At 50.6% G+C, this 17004-nt stretch overlaps 1 protein-coding gene across 5 annotated transcripts in view; it reads left to right on the plus strand.

The window, feature by feature from the left end:
- The first annotated feature begins 4391 nt into the window (after positions 1-4391).
- SLC2A11 (solute carrier family 2 member 11) overlaps positions 4392-17004 on the plus strand; it is a 38118-nt gene continuing 25505 nt past the window's right edge. For 4 of the 5 annotated variants that reach the window (XM_030815968.1, XM_003281732.4, XM_030815967.1 and 1 more), the window contains exons 1-4: positions 4392-4802; positions 5222-5332; positions 9823-9921; positions 16207-16367. In XM_030815968.1, the coding sequence (XP_030671828.1) occupies positions 5291-5332; positions 9823-9921; positions 16207-16367 (302 nt within the window). In that variant the 5' untranslated portion in view covers positions 4392-4802; positions 5222-5290. The remainder of the gene's footprint in view (positions 4803-5221; positions 5333-9822; positions 9922-16206; positions 16368-17004) is intronic. The other variant, XM_003281731.4, reaches the window with a different exon arrangement.

Genomic DNA, 17004 nt, shown 5'->3' on the forward strand with positions numbered 1-17004 from the left:
GCGGCGCTTGGGCGCAGGCCTTTGTTTCACCGCCACCACTGAACCTTCGCGAGTCGGCGGCAATCGCTGGTACCGGGTTCCGCAGAGCCCGGGCTCTGTCGCCCCCTCGCGGCCGGAGCCGGTCTGGGCGGCGTCGGGGAAATCCCGAAAAGCCTGAGGGGAAGAAACTGAACGGGGGCGGGACCCGGGCGCGGTGAGCCCATTCATTCCCCGAGGGCTGGGAAAGTCTCCATCAGGAGACTGAATCCCTGGGATGTCCCCAATGCCGGGCCCTTCCTCCCTAGGCCCGGGTAACAGGCATTTTCTAAGACAGTTCAAGGACACGGAGGCACCCCGCTAGAAGAGCCGGTGGGCTCCGGAGCGGGGTGCGGGCCGGGTGGGAGTCAGTATCACCAGCGGGCTTCGCTGGATTGATTGTTTTTATTTATTTATTTTTAAATATTTATTTATTTATTTTTGAGACTGAATTTCGCTCTGTCGCCCACTCTGGAGTTTAGTGGCACGATCTTGGCCCACTGCAACCTCTGCCTCCCCGGCTCAAGCAAGTCTCCTGCCTCAGCCTCCCCAGTAGCTAAGATTACAGGCGCCCACCACACATCCAGCTAATCTTTGTATTTTTAGTAGAGATGAGGTTTCACCAGGCGGACCTCAGTTGATCCGCCTGCCTCAGCCTTCCACAGTGCTGCGATAACAGGCATGAGCCACCGCGCCCGGCCTGTATTGATTGTTTTTAGTTTGAGCTGCGCTCCTCCCTTGGCAACGTGAGGAAGACCAGCTCTGCCAGCCGGGCTGTAGGGCTGGTGCGGGCACCGGCTTGGCCTCACAGAGCCTCAGGGACTCCCCTTGTAAATGAGGCTGACATCCACATATGGGTAGTTGCACCTAGCACTGCACAGGGCGGGTGTGAGCACCAGGCTGCCACAAATACAGCTATGACTTTCACATGCTCAAGGTTAAACTCCCAGTCAATGTTTGCTGAGGCGAAACCTAGAGCTTCCTGGCCAAAGGATAATAATTAATGTCTGGGGAGCCCACACATGGGGACCTGTCTCCAACGAGATGGGGGTGGCTTTAGGGCATCCAAGAGGCATTTCAGGGAGAATCAAGGGGCAGCCAGGTATTGTTAATGGTGGCCAGGTCAGGGTCCAGTCTGGCAGGGTCTTGGATTCAAGGTTAAACCCAGTTCTAAATTTGGGACTTATCCCCAGGTTCGCCCCCAGGCTTTTACTATGTAGACATGTATTCCTACACATATTAGGTACGGTTTTGTATATTTCCAAACAATATATAGGCATAATAGTGTATGCGTCTTTCTGCAACTTTCTTCATGCAGCGTTGTGATTCACACATGTTGATACTGTTCCTCTCGTCTAGTCCACTGATTTTCACTGACGAGTGGTATTCTGTCGTATTCTACAGCTTATTTCTCCTTTTTTTGCATGATTGACATTTGCATTGTTTCCAGTTTTCGTATGACACAAACGATGCTGCATTTGTGAACAGTTCTTGAGCATGAGATTAAGAGTTTCTCCAAGGTAAACTCAGGAGTGGAATTGCTGGGTGGGAGAGGTATGTGAACTTCAACTTCTTGGTCTGCCAAAATTGCTCTCCAGAGTCATTGTACTGATTTACATTTTTTTTCCTTCCTTCCCTCCTTCCTTCCTTTTTTGAGAGAGGGTCTTACTCTGTCACTCAGGCTGGAGTGCAGTGGTGTGAACATGGATCACTGCAGCCTTGACCTCCTGGGCTCAAGCGATTTTTCCCACCTCAACCTCCTAAGTCACTGGGACCACAGCTGTGTGGTGTGCCATTGTGCCCAGCTAATTAAAAAAAATAAATTATAGAGACAGGGTCTCACCACATCGCCCAGGCTGGTCTGAAACTTCAGCCTCAAATGATCCTCCTATTTTGGCCTCCTAAAAGTGCTGGGATTACAGGCATGAGCCACCACACCTAGTTCCAATTGATATTTTCATCAATAGTACGTGGGTGTTCCAGCTGATCAACACCGCCACTTGGTATTGCCAGAATTAAGCTGTTAGTCTGTTGAGTGGGAACCAATATGCTGATGTGGATTTAATTTGCATTTCCTGATTACTAATGCAGCTTTTAATTAGTTTTTTGGTCATTTCAGTTTTCTCTCTTCTGTAAATTCCCTGTTGATATCTTTTTTTTTTTTTGAGACGGAGTCTCACTCTGTCGCCCAGGTTGGAGTGTAGTGGCACGATCTCAGCTCACTGCAACCTCTGCCTCCTGGGCTCAAGTGATCCTCATGCCTCAGCTTCTCAAGTAGCTGGGACTACAGGCCAAACCACCATGCCAAGCTAATTTTTTGTATTTTTTGGTAGAGATGGGGTTTAATTTTTTGCATTTTTGGTAGAGACGGGGTTTTACCATGTTTCCCAGGCTGGTCTCGAACTCCTGAGATCAAGCGATCTGCCCAACCTTGGCCCCCCAAAGTGCTGGGATTATAGGCATGAGCCACCGTGCCAAGCCTGTTTGCCCATTTTCTTTTCCTTATTGGTATATGGGTATTCTATATAGATTCTGAATACTAATACTGTGTTGGTCATATGTTGTAGTTACCTTCTTCTGCTTGGTAGCTTTAGGTTTCAACTTTTTAAAAAAATGCATATTTTTTTATTTAAAAAATTGAGATATGGTCTATGTTGCCAGGGCTGGTCTCGAACTCTTGAACTCAAGTGATCCTCCCACTTTGGCCTCCCAAAGTGGGAGGATCACAGGCTGGAGCCACCATACCTGGCCAGGTTTCACCTTTTCATGGCATCTTTTGTTTGTTTATTTGAGACAGGGTCTGTTATCCCGGTTGGACTGCAGTGCTGTGATCACCGATTACTGCAGCCTCGACTTCCCTGGCTCAAGCAATCCTCCCTGAGCCTCAGTCTCCTGGGTAGCTGGGACCACAGGCTCAAGCCATCATGCCCAGCTAATTTTTTGTAATTTTTGTAGAGATGGGGTTTTGCTATGTTGCCCAGGCTGTTCTCAAACTCCTGGGCTCAAGCAATCCGCCCACCGTGGCCTCCCAAAGTACCTGAATTATAGGCGTAAACCACTGTGCCTGGCCCATTAATGGTGTCTTTTAACACACAGATTTTTAATTTTAATGAGGTTAAATCCTCATAAGAAATCTGCATGGTTTATCCTTGTTTAACCCGAGGTTATAAAAGTATTATATATTTCCTTTTTTTTTTTTTTTGAGATGGAGTTTCACTCTGTCGTTTAGGCTAGAGTGCAGTGGCGCGATCTTGGCTCACTGCAACCTCTGTCTCCTGTGTTCAGGTGACTCTCCTACCTCAGCCTCCTGAGTAGCTGGGATTACAGGCGCCCACCACCACACCCAGCTAATTTTTGTATTTTTAGTAGAGATGGGGTCTTGCCATGTTGGCCAGGCTGGTCTGGAACTCCTGACCTCCGGTGATCCACCCGCCTTGGCCTCCCAAAGTGCTCGGATTAGAGGCGTTAGCCACCTTGCCCAGGCTTTACATTTTTTTTTTTTTTTTATAGAGATGGGGGTCTGCCCGTGTTGCCCAGGCTGGTCTTGAACTCATGCACTCAAGTGATCCTCCTGCCTCAGCCTCCCAAAGTGCTGGGATCACAAGTGGGAGCTACTGCGTCCAGTCTAAAATGTTTAAAGTTAGGTTTTTGCATTAGGTTTGTGTGTACCTGGAATAACTTTTGTATATGAAGTGAGACAGAGGTCCAGTTTCATTTTTCCGCATATCACCAATTGTCCTAGCACCATTTACTAGCCCGTCACTTCCCACTTATTTATTATTATAATTATTACTATTTTTTGAGACGGAGTCCCTCTGTCACCCAGACTGGAGTGCAGTGGCACGATCTCAGCTCACTGCAAGCTCCGCCTCCCGGGTTCACGCCATTCTCCTGCCTCAGCCTTCCCAGTAGCTGGGACTACAGGCGCGTGCCGCCACGCCCGGCTAATTTTTTGTATTTTTAATAGAGACAGGGTTTCACCGTGTTAGCCAGGATGGTCTCAATCTCCTGACCTCGTGATCCGCCCGCCTCGGCCTCCCAAAGTGCTGGGATTACAGGCGTGAGCCACCGTGCCCGTCACTTCCCACTTATTTTTTAACGGGGAAAAGGCAATGGTTGTTTTGAAAAAAATTAACCTATCTAAATACCAGCAGTTGAAACTATCAATGTATTAATAACAATAATATTATGACCAAGTTGCGTCTACCCCAAGAATTCAAGAATGGTTTACCATTAGAAAGTTTATTGATGTAACTGATCTCATTAACAGATTAAAGAATACCCATATGATCATCTTAATAGATGCACGAAAAGCATGCAATAAAATATTTATGATAACTGCTAATATTTTGTTTTTCCTTAAAAATGCAGTGTTTTTAGGAATTAAAGTTTAGAGCAGCAAAAGTCAAACAAAAACCAAGTCTGAGCAATAGAGCTACTACAGTAGACTGTGCCCATCACAGTCTTTGCTCAGATGACTTCCTAAGGTCATGTCCAGCTCTATGTTTCTGTGACCACAAATAGCATCTTTGGCAAGTCTAGTTTCAGTTGGTCTTTGTCCAGCTCCTGGATTCCTCCATGCAGGGCCTGCGAAGCCCTGAGGGATAAAAGATGAATCCGGTCCAGTGGAGTCTGGTTCCTCAACTCCAAGTGTCCCCACCATAGGTCGGACCTGCCTCTCACGCAGTGGATCCCCTGGCGGCAACCGGAGACCGGTTCTCCTACCCGCATTCCGCCGAGTCTCTCGCTCTGCCCAGGACGCACAGATGAGAGCGCTCCGCAGACTGGTGGGTCTATCTTTCGGTCTTTCCTAATTTTCCCGTCCTCTGGGGAAAGGTCAGGGATACCTGAACCAAAGTGTGTGTGGGGGGGGGTGTAGGTGGGGGGTGCATCTGGGCACAACCAAGGGCTTGGCCCTCCCGGGAACGCCCAGGGGCAGGGGTCTCCGAGGTTCTGGCGGCCGGCAGGGGCGACCGGCGCAGGGAGTCGCGCAGGTTTGCGGCTTAGGTCCGACCTGCGAGAGACATAGACCCGCAGACATTTAGTCCAGAGACTGCAGCAAAGGAGGGGGACGAGGGGCCGGAGCCGGAATTTCGGGGGAGGACTTGGGAGCGCGGCGACCAGAGTCGCTTGCTGGCACCTGCGGGGGCGAATGCAGGGGCTTGGCCGAGATGACCTTGGACCAGAGCTCCCTTCCGGCCTGCAGAGATGAGCTTGGCGCTTAGCCGAGTAAGGAGTGAGCGGCTTTTCAGCCTCAGTGCTGCGGAAGAGGCGGATGGAGGATGAACTAGAGCCGTCCTTACGGCCTCGGACGCAGGTGAGCTCCCAGCGGCGGCGACAAACCCCGCGGCGGCAAACCCCTCACCACGGCGGCGACCCCCCCAACCCGCGGGGGCGAACTCCCCAGCACCCCCAGCCCTTCTTAAACTGCTGTGGGTCCACGCATGCGCCTCAGCCGCCCTCCGCGACAGTCTAGCGGCTCTGCCCTTCACTGCGCCTGCGTTTGAGTCTCAGGCCTTAGTCCCGGCCACCGGTTAGCGTTGCGCGAACCCTCAGCTTGTGCGGCCGCTCTCAATACCCACTGCGCTTGCCCTGCAGCTTCGTCTCGACTGGTTTGCTCCTCTCAAACGCTCAGTGCGCGTGCGCTAGCACCTCTTTCACCACTGGGTGCCGCGCGCTGCCCTTCCCTCCGCGCGCAGGCGGCCGGCTCACAGCTTGCTAATGGCAGCCAGGGTCTCCCTGGGACAGCAAGACTTCCGCTCAGGCCCCTCTTTCGAATGCTCCATGCCCTCCTGCGATCTAGAATGGTCTGAATTCTCATACCTGCCCAGACCAGGCGTTTCAGATGAGGGATTGCGGACCTGAGTGAACTGCGCAAGTGCAGCCACCTTGGAGGCTTAACTAACTCGTCAAATGTTCAAAAATATCGTGCTTGTATGTACAGTGGCGTTAGATGCTAGGCTCAGATGTGCATAGGCAGGTGTTTACGCCCAGGGTCGGCCTGTGAGCCAGAGCAAGGTTGCTGGACCCTGGCATCCCAGCCCCCAGCGAGCAGCACTGCAGTCCTGACCGCTCGCCCCCTCCCGAGACTGTTTGTCACCCCTGCCTTTTTCCTGCTCATGCTCCCTCAGCTCTGACCTGGCGTCCTGCCTCACAGAGGGAAAGGGCGCAGCCAGAGGAGAGCGGCCGCACTGCCCACCACTTCTATGGGTTCCTCCGCAATCTGGACTGATTTCTTTAGGTATTTGCATGGCACATTCCCTCACTTCCTTTGTCTTGATTTGCGCTTGTATTCCTTGACAGCCCTATTTAAAATAGCACCAACTAAGGTGGGAGGATCGCTGGAGCCCAGGAGTTCGAAGCTGCAGGGATCTAATAGGATCTCACCACTGCACTCCAGCGTGGGCGACGTAGCGAGACCTTGTCTCTAAAAAATAAAAATAAAATAAAATAAAATAGAACCACCTGGTCCAAACACTTCCTACTCCCCTTCACTGCTTTAAGTCTCTGTAGCACCACCTGATGTACTATATATTTTGCTTGTTCATTTTGCGATTGCTTGCCTTTCCCTGCTGGAAGGAAAGCTCTGACAGCTCATGGATTTTGTCTGTTGTTCACTGCTGTATCCCAACACCTATAACAGCAGGATTATTGACCATAATAGGGAGGCAATACATCTTTGTTTGCTGAATTAATGGTCCCTATCATAGCTAATGTCTGAATGCTTACCATGACTAGGCACGGTATAGGCAATCTCCATGCATGATCTCATTGAATTCAACAATTTCCCGTAGTCTTAGAGACCTGTCAGTATCTGCTGCTACATGAGCTCAGCTGCCATCAAGCACTGCGTTCGTTGCTTCCTTCACATCTGCTGTCTTAAGGGAGCTCTCACTTCCATGCAGCCCCCGTGGAGCTGTAATTTGGCCTCAATGGGACCAGATGCCAGGTTTCTCACCTGGCTTCTTCCTAAGGCTTCCAGCCTAAGAGAAAGTTACTTAGGCCTTATTGGAACTGTGGGCAGCCAGGGCCCCTGTCACCAACCTGTCTCCAGACCTATGGCAAGGCCTTCAGCAGGATTCTGCCCTCCAGAGCCACTTCCTCTGCTGCCCTACCCTCCAGTGCAGTATATCACTGAATGGTGAAAGCACAGCTGTCTCTTTCCCAGCTGTATCTTGCCCCCCAGCACACTTCCTGGCTGAGATAAACTTTCAGTTTTTTTGTTTTTTTTTTTTTGAGATGGAGTCTCACTCTGTTGCCCAGGCAGGAGTGCAGTGGTGCGATCTGGGCTGACTGCAACCTCCGCCTCCCTCCCGGATTCAAGCAATTCTCCTGCCTCAGCCTTCTGAGTAGCTGGGATTACAGGCGCCCACCACTACGCCCAGCTAATTTTTGTATTTTTAGTAGAGACAGTGTTTTACCATGTTGGCCAGGCTGGTCTCGAACTCCTGACCTCAAGTGATCTGCCCACCTCGGCCTCCCAAAGTGCTGGGATTGCAGGTGTGGGCCACCACATCCGGCCAACACTCAGTATTTGACTAATGAATGAATAAATAGTCCGTAGGTTCTGGAAACTTCAGAAAACCTTAGCCAAACATCCTTCTGTCATGAAAATTGTATCGAAGTTTTCAAAAATAATACATATAATTCTACAGAACAATTTGCCAGAACAAGAAAGGCAGTATTTTTGGGGGGAAGATATCAACGATTCAATTTTTGTGAAGTCAACTACTTTGCAAATACCTAGGAAAACACCTGAGGGAAGGAGTTCATTTTTGTGCCTTTGGAGGAGTGGAGAACTTTCAATATATACTGAATTTTCAAAAATCTTAACAAACGTGTCATTTTGTAATTAAAAATCACCAAAGAGTGGGCTGGGTATGGTGGCTCACGCCTGTAATCCCAGCACTTTGGGAGGCCAAGGCGAGTGGATCGCTTGAGCTCAGGAGTTTGAAACCAGCCTGGGCAATATGGTGAAATCCCGTCTCTACAAAAAAATTAGCCCAGCATGATGGTGTGTGCCTGTAGTCCCAGCTACTTGGGGAGCTGAGGTGGGAGGATCACTTGAGCCCAGGAGGTTGAGGCTGCAGTGAGTCAAGATTGTGACACTGCACTCCAGCCTGGGTGACAAAATGAGACCCTGTCTCAAAAAACAAAACAAAAAATCAGAAATGGAGAAAGATAAATACTTTTGTGAATCCCTAAGAAGACCTCAACTACAGGTCGGGTGTGGTGGCTCACGTCTGTAATCTCAGCACTTTGGAGGCCGAGGTGGGCAGGTCACTTGAGGTCAGGAGTCTCTACTAAAAATACAAAAATTAGCTGGATGTGGTGATGCATGCCTGCAATCCCAGCTACTCGGGAGGCTGAGGCGGGAGAATCACTTGAACTGGGAGGCGGAGATTGCAGTGAGCCAAGATTGCACCATTGCACTCCAGCCTGGGCGGCAGAGCAAAACTCCGTCTCTCTCTCCACCTCCCGGGTTCAAGCAGTTCTCTTCCTCAGCCTCCCGAGTAGCTGGGATTACAGACGCCTGCCAACACGCCCGGCTAATTTTTTTTTTTTTGAGACGGAGTCTCGCTCTGTCACCCAGGCTGGAGTGCAGTGGCGCGATCTCGGCTCACTGCAAGCTCAGCCTCCCGGGTTCACGCCATTCTCCTGCCTCAGCCTCCCGAGTAGCTGGGACTATAGGGGCCCGCCACCTCGCCCGGCTAATTTTTTTTGTATTTTTAGTAGAGACGGGATTTCACCATGTTAGCCAGGATGGTCTCGATCTCCTGACCTCGTGATCCACCCACCTCGGCCTCCCAAAGTGCTGGGATTACAGGCATGAGCCACCACTCCCGGCCAATTTTTGTATTTTTAGTAGAGATGGGGTTTCACCGTCTTGGCCAGGCTGGTCTTAAACTTCTGACCTTGTGATCCACCCTCCTCAGCCTCCCAAAGTGCTGGGATTATAGGCGTGAGCCACTGCACCCGGCCAAGACTCCGTCTCAAAAAAAAAAAAAAAGAAAAAGAAAAAAATTGAAAATCCCAACTACAAAGGATGAGGCATCAGGGATGCCTTGGGGAATTCTTCCTCCATCTCTAAGGGTGTTTCACTGTCCTTTTGTGTACCGTACCAAGTGTGCATGACTCATGTGTACCCAGCCTAGAAGTAGGCTTCATTATCTGCAGGTCCAGGTAAGGAAGTGACTTAGGATGAGGAAGGAAGGGGAGAGCTGGGATAGGGACCACGCACCTGGGCCATTTATGCTGCCTCTCTGCTACTCATATGTCCCAAAGTCCTTGCACCTGCAGGTCCATGTGGCCTCTTCTCTTAGCCTCATTGCAGAACATGCTGGTGGGAGGTAAGAGAAGGAGGCTCAGCCCAGATTCCTGGAGCCTGGCCACTCTGTTGGAGAAAGTTTTCCTGGGGCAAGTCAGGGGCTCCTGTCCTGCTGGAGGCAGAGCTTTACTCTACTGGGGCCCCAGCTCAGGGGACTGTCTTCTCCAACACAGCCGACATGCTCAGGGGCAGCCCAACAAGGAGGGATGGGAACTGCTCTCCAGCTCAGGGAAATGTTGGGGCTATGGGTGGGGTAAGGGCAAAGTGGGGTCCTGGACTCACAGCAGGAGGCTTGGGTTCCTCTGCTACCTGCCAGCCATGTGACCCAGGTAACTCTCTCTGTGCCTCACTTTCCTTATCTGCAAAGTGGAGACATCACTGCCTAATTCGAATAAATTGCAATGCTGTGATTGGCAGCTCTGGTCCAGGGAGGGGGTGGAGGCTGTTGTTGGTCACTCTGTTCTCTCCTCTCTCCTCAGATTCAGGGCAGGATCCTGCTCCTGACCATCTGCGCTGCCGGCATTGGTGGGACTTTTCAGTTTGGCTATAACCTCTCTATCATCAATGCCCCGACCTCGGTATGTATCCTCTCTGTGTCGACTGTCCCTGTCTGAGTGGGTACTGGCTAACAGCTGCCCACCGAGGGGCTTCAGCCAGGCATCCACTAGGTGGCGCTTTCTGCCACAAATTTGTCTCCATTGGGTTGGCCCACAGGTTCCTGCAGGTTCAAACTGAGCATACATCTTCCCCAAACCTGCATGTCCTCCTGAGTCCCTAATCTCAGCGGATGACTCCATCTTCCACCTAGTGATGGGGGGTCAGCCTTGACTCTTCTCTTCGTCTCTTGGACACCAAGTCCTTCCTAACTACCTCTGGAATCCAGCCACTTCTCCCCATGTTTCCACCACATTCCCAGTTCTGGCCCAGCCTCCTCACTGGGCCTCCTTGCCTTCAGCCTCTCCCAATCTTGATCTCTTCAAGTCACTCCCCTGCTCAGAATTTTTTTTTTTTTTTTTGAGACGGAGTTTTGCTCTTGTTGCCCAGGCTGGAGTGGAATGGCGCCATCTTGGCTCACGGCAACCTCCGCCTCCCAGGTTCAAGCGATTCTCCTTCCTCAGCCTTCCGAGTAGCTGGGATTACAGGCATGCGCCACCACAGCCAGCTAATTTTGTATTTTTAGTAGAGATGGGGTTTCTCCATGTTGGTCAGGCTGGTCTCGAACTCCCAACCTCAGGTGATCTGCCTGCGTCAGCCTCCCAAAGTACTGGGATTACAGGCATGAGCCACCGTGCCCGGTCTCATCAATGTTATTTATAAAGTAGCCAGTGGAGGTTAAGTTTCTGTGTTCAGCGGCGAGGCCTTGAGCTACCACGGCCTCAGCTTCATGGAAAAAGGAAGAAGAAATTTTAAAAAGCCAACTGACCAAAAGCAAGCAGGGCAGGCAGACCTGATGAAATGAACCCCGTGGTTTCACTGTCTCACACCTTTGTTCCCCCAGCCCTGATACCAAAGCAAGTTAAGTTTAGTTCCTCAAATACCTATGACACAGTCCTTCCTCTAAGCCTCCTTCCATGGAAGGACCCTCTCTTCCACCTGTAGAAGCCCACCCCAGATACCACCACCTTCTTGAAATCTTCTTCCCTCTCCAGCCCTTGGTGCAGGCTGTCCTCACTCAGGCTGTGTGAGGGCTGTTTTGTGTCCATCTCCTCTCTCCCGCTGGTTTGCTCTCAGCATCTGAGTCATCTTTGAATCTCTGGCACTTGATGGTAGCCTGGCCTGAGCCGATGTTCTGTGAGTGTCTGTGGAAAGGATAGGTCTTTCAGCCCCAGTGATAGAAGCCCACCTTTAACTTGCTTAAGTAAGAAGGGCAAGTACCTAGTTACGTAACTGGGAATGATGGGATGTGGGGCTTCACACAGCACTGGGGGAGAGCAGCAAGAACCAGGCCCCAGGACAGAACTGTGGCTGTCCTGCCTCTGTTTTTCCTCTCTCTCTGTTTTTTTTGTTGTTGTTGAGACAGTCTTGCTCTGTCACCCAGGCTGGAGTGCAGTGGTACAATTTCGGCTCACTGCAACCTCCGCCCCATCCCGAGCTCAGGCGCTCAAGCAATCCTCCCACCTCAGCCTCCCAAGTAATTGGGACCACAGGCATGTACGACAAAGCCCAGCTATTTTATTTGTATTTTTTAGTAGAGATGGGGTCTCATCATGTTGCCCAGGCTGATCTCAAACTCCTGAGCTGAAGTGGTCCGCCCACCTCGGCCTCTTGAAGTTCTAGGATTACAGGCATGAGCCACCGTGCCCAGCTTGGCCTTGTTTTCATACCCAGTTGGGGAGCTGCTGTGACCAGATTCACTTCTTGCCAGCTGAGAACTCCCCCCACCAACAAAAGTATTTCAGGTTAGCTCATGTAGAAAGGCAGGGAAGAGCCTGAGGGGCTGGTTTGGATTACATGTCCACTCCCAGACCAGTAATGTGGTCAGGAGGCTGGGATGCTCAGATTGGCCAGATCTGGGCCAGGTGATCACCTTTATGGGGAACCAAGAGCTGTAATTGACCATCGAGAGAACTTCTCCAAAGTAATATTTGCTAGCAGAAGATAGAGGTGGGGATAGAAAGAATGATAGCAGCCCAGCCTCTTAAAGAAAGGATGAGAGTTTAGAAAGGGAGATCTGAGCTGGCTGCATTGGTTTATTTTTTATTTATTTATTTTTTGAGACAGAGTTTTGCTCTTGTTGCTCAAGCTGGAGTGCAATGGCGCGATCTTGGCTCACTGCAACCTCCACCTCCTGAGTTCAAGCGATTCTCCTGCCTCAGCCTCCTGAGTAGCTGGGATTACAGGCACCCACCACCATGCCTGGCTAATTTTTTGTATTTGTAGTAGAAATGGAGTTTCACCATGTTAGCCAGGCTGGTCTCAAACTCCTGACCTCAGGTAATCCGCCTGCCTTGGACTCCCAAAGTGCTGGGATTACAGGTGTGATGCATTGGTTTATTTATTCATTAATTCATCAAGCATTTGAGCACCCACTTCAGTGCACACTCAGACTAGAGACGGGTCCATCCCGGGCTGGGCAGGGCATTCTCAGACCTTACCTCCCACGGCCATCACCAGCCCCTACAAAGGAGACTTTCCTAGGCTCAGAGGCTTCCCCTACCCTGCTGAATGGTGTTAAGTTCTAACTGTTAAAGAAAAAGTTATTCAGGCTGGGCGTGGTGGCTCATGCCTGTAATCCCAGCACTTTGAGAGGCTGAGGCAGGTGGATCATTTGAGGTCAGGAGTTCGAGACCAGCCTGGCCAACATGATTAAACCCTGTCTCCACTAAAAATAGAAATATTAGATGGGCATGTGGCGCCTGCCTGTGATCCCAGCTCCTCCAGAGGCTGAGGTAGGAAAATCGCTTGAACCCAGGAAGCGGAGGTTGCAGTGAGCTGAGATCTCGCCACGTTGTCCAGCCTGGGCGACAGAAGGAGGCTCCCTCTCAAAAAAAAAAAAAAAAAAAAAAGGCTGAGTGCAGTGGCTCACGCCTGTAATCTCAGCACTTTGGGAGTCCGAGGCAGGTGGATCCCCTGAGGTCAGGAGTTCAAGACCAGCGTGACCAACATGGAGAAACCCCGTCTCTACTAAAAATACAAAATTAGCCAGGCATGGTGGCGCGTGCCTATAATCCCAGCTACTCGGGAGGCTGAGGCAGGAGAATTACTTGAACCCGGGAAGCGGAGGTTGCAGTGAGCCAAGATCGCGCCATTGCACTCCAGCCTGGACAACAAGAGCAAAACTCCATCTCAAACAAAAACAAAAACAAAAAACTCTTCAATGACACTTGTCAAAGCACAGTAATGAAGATGTTATTCAAGAGGTGGCCATAGCGCTAGTAGTAAGGACTGTGGCAATGGGGTCCTGCCCTGAGGCAGAAAGATTGGACTCAACTTCAAATACAGCATGGGCAAGCGAGAACTGATAGCCAAGGAGCAGAGTGGGGTCAGTGGGTACACAATGACTAAGAGGATCATCAGGCATTTGTGGGGGATTCTGGTTAAATTGTCCTAACAGGATTCTTGTTGAGGGCAGGCCAGAGTAATCAGACATCGTGGAGGATGGCAGAGGATAAGGAGGCCGATTAGATTTTGAGAGTGATCAGATGTGGAGGATGAGGATTCTAGCTAAACCAACTTAGCAGGATACTTGCTAAAATTAACAAAGCAGAGATGAACACAGAAGTCCAAAAGCTGAGACCTAGTTGAAAAAGAGCTCAGAAGACTGGGTGCAGTGGCTCACGCTACTAATCCGAACAGTTTGAGAGGCTGAGGTGGGAGGATTGCTTGAGCCCCAGAGTTCGAGACCAGCCTAAGCAACATAGCGATACCCAGTATCTACAAAAAAGTAAAAAAAAATTCAACAGGGCGCAGTGCCATGGGCCTGTAGTTGTAGGTACTTGTGAGGCTGAGATGGGAGGATAGCTCGAGCCCAGGAGTTCTAGGCTGCGGTGAGCTATGATCATGCCACTGCCCTCCAGCCTGGACAACAGAGGGAGACCCTATCTTTAAAAAAAAAAAAAAAAAGAAAGAAAAGAAAAAAAGAGCTTAGAAAACTCTGAGGAAAATCTTTGTCAATAGTCACTCTTGAGGAGTTCCACCCAATGTCAGGGGAGGCTGGCCCTGATCCCAGCTCCTGTGGACAGTTCCTCCTCCGAGAGGCAGCTGGTGGGCACTAGGCTGACAGTCATTGCCCTGAGGTGGGCAGGGGAGAGCTGGCCCAGCACCTGAACCCACTGCCCTCCCTTGTGTTCTGTTCTGTCAGGAGACCTGCAAATGACATTTCATCTCCAACCAAGAGAAGGGTGTCCATGTCTTCCCCATGTCTTTCCTAACCATGTGGCTTCCCTTCACTCACCTGAGGTTTGGAGTCTGGGGAGTCCAAACTACCTGGTACAACTCTGACCTATGGCTAACACTGTGAGCAAGTCATTTCACCTCTCCCTGAACCTAATCCCCAGTCTTGACAGTGACCAAGGCTGGGCATGGTTGCTCATGTCTGTAATCCCAGTGCTTTGGGAGGCTGAAGCAAGAGGATTGCTTGAGGCCAGGAATTGGAGAACAGCCTGGGTAACATAGTAAGACCCTGTCTCTACAAAAAATTTTAAAAATTAGCTTGGCATGCTGGTATGTGCCTGTTAGTTTCAGCTACTCAGGAGGCCGAGGCAGGAGGGTCGCTTGAGCCCAGGAGCTGGAGGCTGCTGTGAGCTATGACCAGTGGATGGAGAGATTACTGAAACTGGAAGGAAAGAGACATAGGCCCCCTTGAGAGGATCACAGCCAGGCTGAGGCAACCTCCCAGGGAGGGAGCCGGGGAACAGACACTCCTACTTCTCTCTCCTGCCTCCTGATATCCTGCTGGTGCTCACCATCGGCCAAGTTGGTCAGTAAGGGAGCCCACTGATGCGGGCTGCACAGGTGACTCCCTGGGGCAAAAGCAGGGTGGGAGGGGACTGCAGTGGATTCCTTGGGTATGGTATAATAAGAAATATAATAGATCTTTGTCCTTAGTTCCAGGCACAGAGCTCCTAAAACTCTTGGAATTTTTTTTTTTTTTTTTAGACGTAGTTTTGCTCTTGTCACTGGAGTGCAATGGCGCAATCTTGGCTCACTGCAACCTCCACCTCCCAGGTTCAAGCAATTCTGCCTCAGCCTCCCGAGTAGCTGGGATTACAGGTGCCTGTCATCACACCTGGCTAATTTTTTTTTTTTTTTTTGTATTTTTAGTAGAGATGGGGTTTCACCATGTTGGCCAGGCTGGTCTTGAACTCCTGACCTCAGGTGACCCGTCCATCTCGGCCTCCCAAAGTGCTGTGATTACAGGTGTGAGCCACCGTGCCTGGCCACAGAATTTCTTGAGTGATAGGAGCATGTTTTGTTATTTGCAATGAGCCCCATTTCATCATACCTGCGCTTATGCTAATGAGATGACAGGGTAGAGCCACTAGATTGCCTCAGGATGGAGCTGGTCACCAAAAAGACCAAGAGATTAGAGGGTCAGAATGTTCAGCCCCACTCACAGAGCTCTAGGAAAGGGAGAGGAGCTGAAGATTAAGGTCTATAAAAACTCTTGAATGACAAGATTTGATGAGCTTCCAGGTTTGTGAACACATTGGGGTGCTGGGAAGGTGGTGCTCCTGGAGGGGACATGGAAGCCTCCAGCAACCTACTCCCCCAGGATCATGCCCAGTGCATCCTTCCCATCTGGCTGTTCATGAGTTGTATCCTTCATAACAAACCAGTAAATGTAAGTAAAGGGCCTTCCTGAGTTTCGTGAGCCATTGTTGCAAATTATCAAACCACAGAAAGGATCCTAGGAATCCCCAGTTGATGGCCAGTTGGTCAGAAGTGCAGGAGTTGCACTTGGCATCTGAAGAAGGGACAGTCTTGTGGAACGGAGCCCTTTGACTTGTGGGATTTGATGCTAACTGCAGGTGGATAGTGTCAGAATGGAATTACATTGTAGTACACCCAGCTTGTGTCCGGAGAGTTAGAGAATTGCTTGATGTGGAAAAAATCCACACATTTGCTGTCAGAAGTGTTGTGTGAGTAGAGAGAAATAGTGTTTTCGCAGAGAGGGGCAAATGGAGCAAGTCCAGTGCTAGGCTCCGAGGGATACTGCCCATGAAAGAACCAGCATGGTGCCCCGCACAGGGGGAGGTGCTCAGGTGAATTGGTTCCTGCTCCAGGGGCAGCTCAGAAGACATGGTGCCTGTTCTCATTGCCTGTTCTGTAGAGGCATGGAGCCCTGTTGGGGAGAAGGCTTGTCTCGACTAGCACCCCCACGCCACCATCCCCAGAAGGCTGACTGGCATTTCTGTCCACAGCACATTCAGGAATTCACCAATGAGACGTGGCAGGTGCGTACTGGAGAGCCACTGCCCGACCACCTAGTCCTACTTACGTGGTCCCTCATTGTGTCTCTGTATCCCCTGGGAGGCCTCTTTGGCGCACTGCTTGCAGGTCCCTTGGCCATCACGCTGGGAAGGTAAGTGCTTCTTGTGTACCCCCTGAATGCCCTTTAATGAGGAGCGCTGCAGCCTGCAGGCCGAGGAATGTGGAAGAAGGGAGAGGCCCGGGAAGCTCCAGGCCCAGATCAGCTCCTCATCCAGCCTCTTACTCTGCCTGGAGTTTCACCTTGCAAGACACATCTTCAAGGATTTGGTAGAGCAAACAGTCCCGTGCTACAACAGAGGGAGGACTCCTGGTTTCTAATTTCATGTCTGCCAACAAGTGCTAACTGACCTTAAACAAGTATTTTCTTTCTGGGCCTCACTTTCCTCCTGCGTATCTAATGCAGTTCTTGGATTTCAAACAATACAAACTGACTCTGATTAACAGAATCAAACATGTAATAGCTGGAATGATACTGGGGCAGCTCATAGCATGAAAGAAGTTCTTCGAAGCCAGGCCTGGCGAGGCATGGTGGCTTACCCACATAATCCCAGCATTTTGGGAGGCTGAGGGGGGCAGATTGCATGGGTCCAGGAGTTTGAGACCAGTCTGGGCAATATGGTGAGACCCCATCTCTACAAAAAATTAGCCAGGTATGGGCTGGGCACAGTGGCTTATGCCCGTAATCCCAGCACTTTGAGAAGCTGAGGCGGGTGGATCACCTGAGGTCA

This window comes from Nomascus leucogenys, chromosome 7b, assembly GCF_006542625.1.
Source record: "Nomascus leucogenys isolate Asia chromosome 7b, Asia_NLE_v1, whole genome shotgun sequence".
Lineage (NCBI taxonomy): Eukaryota > Metazoa > Chordata > Mammalia > Primates > Hylobatidae > Nomascus > Nomascus leucogenys.